At 44.9% G+C, this 6,561-nt stretch overlaps 1 protein-coding gene across 1 annotated transcript in view; it reads right to left on the minus strand.

Annotated features, from left to right (window-relative positions):
• ARIH2 (ariadne RBR E3 ubiquitin protein ligase 2) overlaps window positions 1–6,561 on the minus strand; it is an 84,513-nt gene that overhangs the window by 21,242 nt on the left and 56,710 nt on the right. Inside the window, exons 5-7 of the mRNA XM_011939313.1 lie at window positions 5,095–5,256; window positions 3,896–4,017; window positions 1,790–1,899 (exon numbers count right to left, since the gene is read on the minus strand). Coding sequence (XP_011794703.1) covers window positions 1,790–1,899; window positions 3,896–4,017; window positions 5,095–5,256 — 394 coding nt within the window. The remainder of the gene's footprint in view (window positions 1–1,789; window positions 1,900–3,895; window positions 4,018–5,094; window positions 5,257–6,561) is intronic.

The raw sequence follows: 6,561 nt of genomic DNA on the forward strand, positions 1-6,561 counted from the left end.
AAGGTGGAAACAGAGTCTGGACATTCTAGGAAGGGAAGGCACAAACAGAACAGAAGACATATGCAGTAATCTCAGAAACACCAAGGCACCCAGAAAGAACAGAGTGCAGGCTGAAAGTGCAGAGAGGAAGGTGGGGCTGGAGAGGGCCAAAGAACAGGCAATGATTTAGTCCCTAACTGTAAGGAAACTTTTCAAACCATAACAGAAGATTTAAGTCAATACTAGAACAAATACTGTGGGCATGTTGAACTATAAACAAAGCAAAGGTAGCTCTTTTTTTTTTGAGACAGAGTCTTGCTTTGTCACCCAGGCTGGAGTGCAGTGGCACGATCTTGGCTCACTGCAAGCTCCACCTCCCAGGTTCACGCCATTCTCCTGCCTCAGCCTCCCGAGTAGCTGGGACTATAGGTGCCCGCCACCACGCCTGGATAATATTTTTTCTGTATTTTTAGTAGAGACGGGATTTCACCGTGTTAACCAGGATGGTCTCAATCTCCTGACCTCGTGATCTGCCCGCCTTGGCCTCCCAAAGTGCTGGGATTACAGACGTGGGCCACCATGCCTGCCCAAGCAAAGATAGCTCTTAACAACACTGCAAGCCAAAGCAAGAACCATGTGCAATCAGGAGAAGCCTCATTCAAATAATAGACACTCACATGTTTTGATGGATTAGGCTGAACTCGAGCCTCAACAAGCAGTTGAGCAGAATTGGACTTGAATCTACAAAACAAAAAGCAGAAATGAAGGGAATCAGAAGCTAAAGACATTTTTACTCCTGAACAATAACAGGACAAAGATGTTTAGAGCATCTTTGTCTCTACTTTCTCACAGAACCAAGCTTCCTTTTATCTCAGTACATAGACTTTTTTTCTCAAGACAGAAAATGCAAAATATAAAGGAATAATAAAAAATATAAAGCCTGATAAATTATGCTACATTTAAGAACCTCAGGCCGGGCGCGGTGGCTCAACCCTGTAATCCCAGCACTTTGGGAGGCCGAGACGGGTGGATCACGAGATCAGGAGATCGAGACCATCCTGGCTAACATGGTGAAACCCCGTCTCTACTAAAAAATAAAAAAATCAGCTGGGCATGGTGGCATGTGCCTGTAATCCCAGCTACTCAGGAGGCTGAGGTAGGAGAATTGCTTGACCCTGGGAGGTGGAGGTTGTGGTAAGCGAAGTATGCACCACTGCACTCCACCCTGGGCTACAAAGCAAGACTCCGTCTCAAGAAAACAACAAAAAACGAGAGAATATAAGGGTCATATACAGTTGTGATAATGCAAGGTAAGTGATCAGGATAGTGTCTGTCATCTGGTAAGCCTTCGGTAAACTTTAGTTATTCCCACAGGATCTACTGAATGAAGTGAACCTTGAGTAGATGTAGAACATATTTATGACTTAGTTTTACAAAAATTAGCCAAGAAAGGCCAAGACAGAGAAAGATTAAAATGCTGAAGATTATACCTTTCAAACACAGTAATATGTGATTAGCTATGCAGACAGATACATCCCACACAATCTCTGGGCCATGAGACTTAGTAGCATAAGCCACAACACATTCTCCAAGAACCTGTGTCACTTTCTTGCCTCCAGACTGAGCATGTGTTGAAGACTTAGTGGAATATGAGATGCTGGGCATAAACCTACCCACTTGGAGCACAGTTGCTCTGTTGGCTCAGAGACCCTGCCTCTTCCAGTGCCGCCCTCACATGGAGCAACAGCAGTGGTGCTTTGGAGGATGGGGCATGAGCCTAGGGCTGTTTAGCATTCACACTCACTCTTACCAGAAGACCTCGTTGCACCGATTGCACTGTACTCGGCGAGCTCTAGGCTCTTGTACCCGAATAACCATGGGGCAGTCTGCACCAGGGCACAGCTGGAGCTGGTAATGACTCTGTGAACACACCAAAAGGAAACAATGAGGACATCTCTTAGTTGCTGTCTAAAAATCAGAACCCCCTGAATATTCAAAACACTTTCTGTTCTCCCAGCTGATGACTTATACCAAGGGGTTATATAAATTCAGAAAGGATGTTGTGAAAACCAAACATAAGCCAGATATTAAAGAGGAACTTAGGACGTCTAGCTTAAACCAGGTAGCAACTCACTGGAATGATCTAAGGTTATATAGAATTGCACCAGGCATAGTGGCTCCTGCCTGTAGTCCTAGCTACTAAGGAGGCGGAGGTGGGAAGACTGCTTGAGGCCTGAAATTTGAGGCAGCAGTGAGCTGACTGCACCAACGCATTCCAGCCTGGATGACAGCAGAACTCTGTCTCCAAAAAAATTAAAAAATAACAAATAAGGCCGGACACAGTGGCTCATGCCTTGTAATCCCAGCACTTTGGGAGGCTGAGGCAGGCGGATCACCTGAGGTCAGGACTTTGAGACCAGCCTGGCCAACATGGTGAAACCCCGTCTCTACTAAAAAACACAAAAATTAGTCGGGTATGGTGACGCAAGCTTGTAATCTCAGCTACTCAGGAGGCTGAGGCTGGAGAAGCACTTGAACCTGGGAGACAGCAGTTAGGGTGAGCTGAGATCGTGCCGCCACTATACTCCAGCCTGGGCGACCGACTGAGACTCCATCTCAAAAAAAAAAAAAAAAAGGTATCTCTGAGGAGCTCAATGACCCTCAAAGGCAGCAAACAGCATAAAGAATAAGGCCTTCTGTTTATCCTGTGGCATGTGCATGACAAGAACCAGACCATAAATTAATCTGGAAAGCTTAGGCAAAAAAGACAAAGACGAAAGTTATGCTGCATCGGGCGGATGGCTTGAGCTCAGGAGTTCGAGACCAGCCTGGGCAACATGGTGAAACACCCATCTTTACAAAAAATACAAAAATTAGCCAGTGTGGTGCTGTGCAGCTACTCAGGAGGCTGAGGCAGGAGAATCGCTTAATCCTGGGAGGTGAAGGTTGCGTGAGCGAAGATCGTGCCACTGCACTCCAGCCAGGCAACACAGCAAGGCACTGTCTCACAAGAAAAAAGAGTGGTCACAAAGCAAGGAAGAGTATCCAAGTTTCACACAATGGTGTGTCTGACTCTAGGTCCTGTACTCTTCACTATCACTCTAGTGGTTTTCAAACTTTTTTAAACCTATAGAGTTCTTTCTTCGAACACTATCACTTAATGTCACCCTAGTCTATAAAGTAAGTAACTGACCCTCTGATGGAAGGTAGGCCCAGGAAGACAGAAGACAGAACAAAGGCTGGCCATACCTCCACATAGTCCCTGAAGAGGTAGCGCCTGTATTTCTCTCTCAATTCTTCATTGGGAAGCAATGGAAACACAAAGTCCTCTGGTGTACGGAGTGGACAGTCCTGAGCCATACAAGAGACTCCTGTTGAACAAAAACAACCTGATGGGGCCGGGTGCAATGGCTCATGCCTGTAATCCCAGCACTTTGGGAGGCCGAGGCAGGCAGATCATGAGGTCAAGAGATTGAGATCATCTTGGCCAACATGGTGAAACCCCACCTCTACTAAAAATACAAAAATTAGCTGGGAGTGGTGGCGCATGCCTCTAGTCCCAGCTACTCAGGAGGCTGAGGCAGGAGAATCGCTTAATCCTGGGAGGTGAAGGTTGCGTGAGCGAAGATCGTGCCACTGCACTCCAGCCAGGCAACACAGCAAGGCACTGTCTCACAAGAAAAAAGAGTGGTCACAAAGCAAGGAAGAGTATCCAAGTTTCACACAATGGTGTGTCTGACTCTAGGTCCTGTACTCTTCACTGTCACTCTAGTGGTTTTCAAACTTTTTTAAACCTATAGAGCTCTTTCTTCGAACACTATCACTTAATGTCACCCTAGTCTATAAAGTAAGTAACTGACCCTCTGATGGAAGGTAGGCCCAGGAAGACAGAAGACAGAACAAAGGCTGGCCATACCTCCACATAGTCCCTGAAGAGGTAGCGCCTGTATTTCTCTCTCAATTCTTCATTGGGAAGCAATGGAAACACAAAGTCCTCTGGTGTACGGAGTGGACAGTCCTGAGCCATACAAGAGACTCCTGTTGAACAAAAACAACCTGATGGGGCCGGGTGCAATGGCTCATGCCTGTAATCCCAGCACTTTGGGAGGCCAAGGCAGGCAGATCACCGGAGGTCGGGAGTTTGAGACCAGTCTGACCAACATGGTGAAACCCCATCTCCACTAAAAATACAAAATTAGCCGGGCATGGTGGCACATGCCCGTAATCCCAGCTACTCGGGAGGCTGAGGCAGGAGAATTGCTTGAACCCGGGAGGCTGAGGTTGTGGTGAGCTGAGATCGTGCAATTGCACTCCAGCCTGGGCAACAAGAGCGAAACTCTGTCTCAAAAACAAAAAACAAAAAATAAAAAACCAACCAACCATGATGGACAACCATACTGCAGAAGACACAATGACACAATTTGCCCACCCAATTCAGTCAACAAATCCAAGTTGCATAAAAGAAACCCTTCAAGCAACAGAATTTATTCAAAGAGAAATTAGCATATTTTCACAGCAATGAAACTAAAATATTATCCCAAATGATATCACTAATGGCACCATTAGAACACAAAACCATTTTAAAAATCCTTATTTAGAGTTCTTGACTAACAACTGAGTTTTGTGATGTTTAACATTATTTACAGGCGATTATCACCAATTGTGGGACTCTGCAGATACCAATTAATGTGATACTAATTTGTTTCAGTATCATCAAATCACAGTATAACAAATATTCCTGTAACTAATCATCAAATTTGATTTGTGCTATGTTACCTAAATAGCAGCAAACTCTTGTGGGCATTTCTGAGTTATGGCTGCCACTTGTGGAATTAAGGCAGGCAGTTTAAAGGACGGTTCTCCCAAAAGGTGAGAGAAGGTCGCTCTGCACTCACGCCAACATTTACAACAGTGTATTTAGTTTTCTCATTTTGCTGAGGACTGGGGAAACCTTTGTCACTGTTTGTATTGATGTATTTGAAAATCATTAGTTCTGATGATAAAAACCTCAATCAGGCTCAGAAGAAAACACTCAGTTTACTTGAGTACATGAAAAGGCAGAGTCAAAGATAAACACTTAATGCCAGCTTTTTATAAGTTCGGTGGCAGACTCACCCACGCCCACGCCGTCCTTGACGAGAACTGAGCAGTGCTGCTCCCAGCAGCTGCGGCAAAACTGGTGCTGACAGGCCAAAGAGAGTAGGTTTTCCTTTCGCACAAACTGCATACACACTGCACAGTGGTGAGGGGGATGGGATGTGGGAACCTGGAGAGAAATAGAGCCACATGAGCCAAAGAGGAGTCAGGTCCAGGAGGCCATAAGGGTACCTCATGCAGCCGGGTGCATGGGAAGTGATCCTTACCCTGCAACAAGTATCAGCACTCAACTGCAATGTGTGGACTCTGAGTCCCAAGGGTACTAAGCTAAAAGTATATACCAGGAGGGCTTCCTGAAGGAGGTAGCAGCTGGGCTGGGCTTACAAAATCACCAGGATTCAGAGGCAGAAAGAAGGCTGAAATGAGAACTTACAGTGGTTTATAATGGCAGACTGAAAAACTCAGGGTTTCAGAATTGCCAAGGTCCTTAAGAGGTCACTTAGTCCAACTTCTTTTAGAAGCTATCAGGTTACTTTTGTAAACTACCCCTGTTAAGCACAGCAGAGTTGCCCCTCACAACTACTAGAAACCCAGTCACAAAAGTTATTAGAGGATAAGTCTATAAATCGTCTAACGGCCAACATTGTAGTTTTACTTGTCAAGGACAGTGGTTTCACTATATCGATGTGCCCAAACCACAAAATACTACAGCCTTGTAACCAAGTTACAACTCATCCTTAATACACCAGATGTCACATGTAATTAACATGGGGAGGTGGCAGGGGGATGTGGAGACATCTACTAGGGAAGAAATTCTTCTAGACCGTATGCAAATAACTGTATAGCATGAACTCCAGAATCCACATCATGCTACACAAACTGGCAGAGAAAGACAATCTGGGGACCTTGGCTAAAACCACAAACCAATGGAAAAGTCCACTTACAAGAACATTAGGTTCTTTTTAGTTTACTGGCAATATAAAAAAACAAGTTGAGGAAAAGAACTGGATTCTCATATTTATCCATTTTGCTTCTGGAAACCTTTGTCTTAAGAGGCTACAGAAATTATGTGGTGATCCGAGCCCCATTCTTTTAGCATGGCCCTCATTCAAAAAATATTTGACAAATGTTCGTTTAGCTCCTAGATACACAGGAAATTGCTATGCATTGTTAAAATACAGCTTCTATGGTAGGGGTGGTAAAACAATATGAGTTAATCACTATAACACATGTGTTAAAGTTTATAGATATAATTAGGTGAGTTTCCAGAGGAATGATCCAGGAGAAAGGCTTTGTCAAAGAGGTGGCTTAGATTCTTAGATTCTTTTTTTTTTCCTTTTGATGGAGTCTCTGTCGCCCAGGCTGGAGTGCAGTGGTGCGATCTTGGCTTGCACCAAGTGGTGCAACCTCCACCTCCCTGCCTTCAATTGTTCAAGCGATTCTCTTGCCTCAGCCTCCCGAGTAGCTAGGATTACAGGTATGCGA

The sequence above is a fragment of the Colobus angolensis genome, unplaced genomic scaffold (assembly GCF_000951035.1).
Source record: "Colobus angolensis palliatus isolate OR3802 unplaced genomic scaffold, Cang.pa_1.0 Scaffold18, whole genome shotgun sequence".
NCBI classification, from domain to species: Eukaryota; Metazoa; Chordata; class Mammalia; order Primates; family Cercopithecidae; genus Colobus; species Colobus angolensis.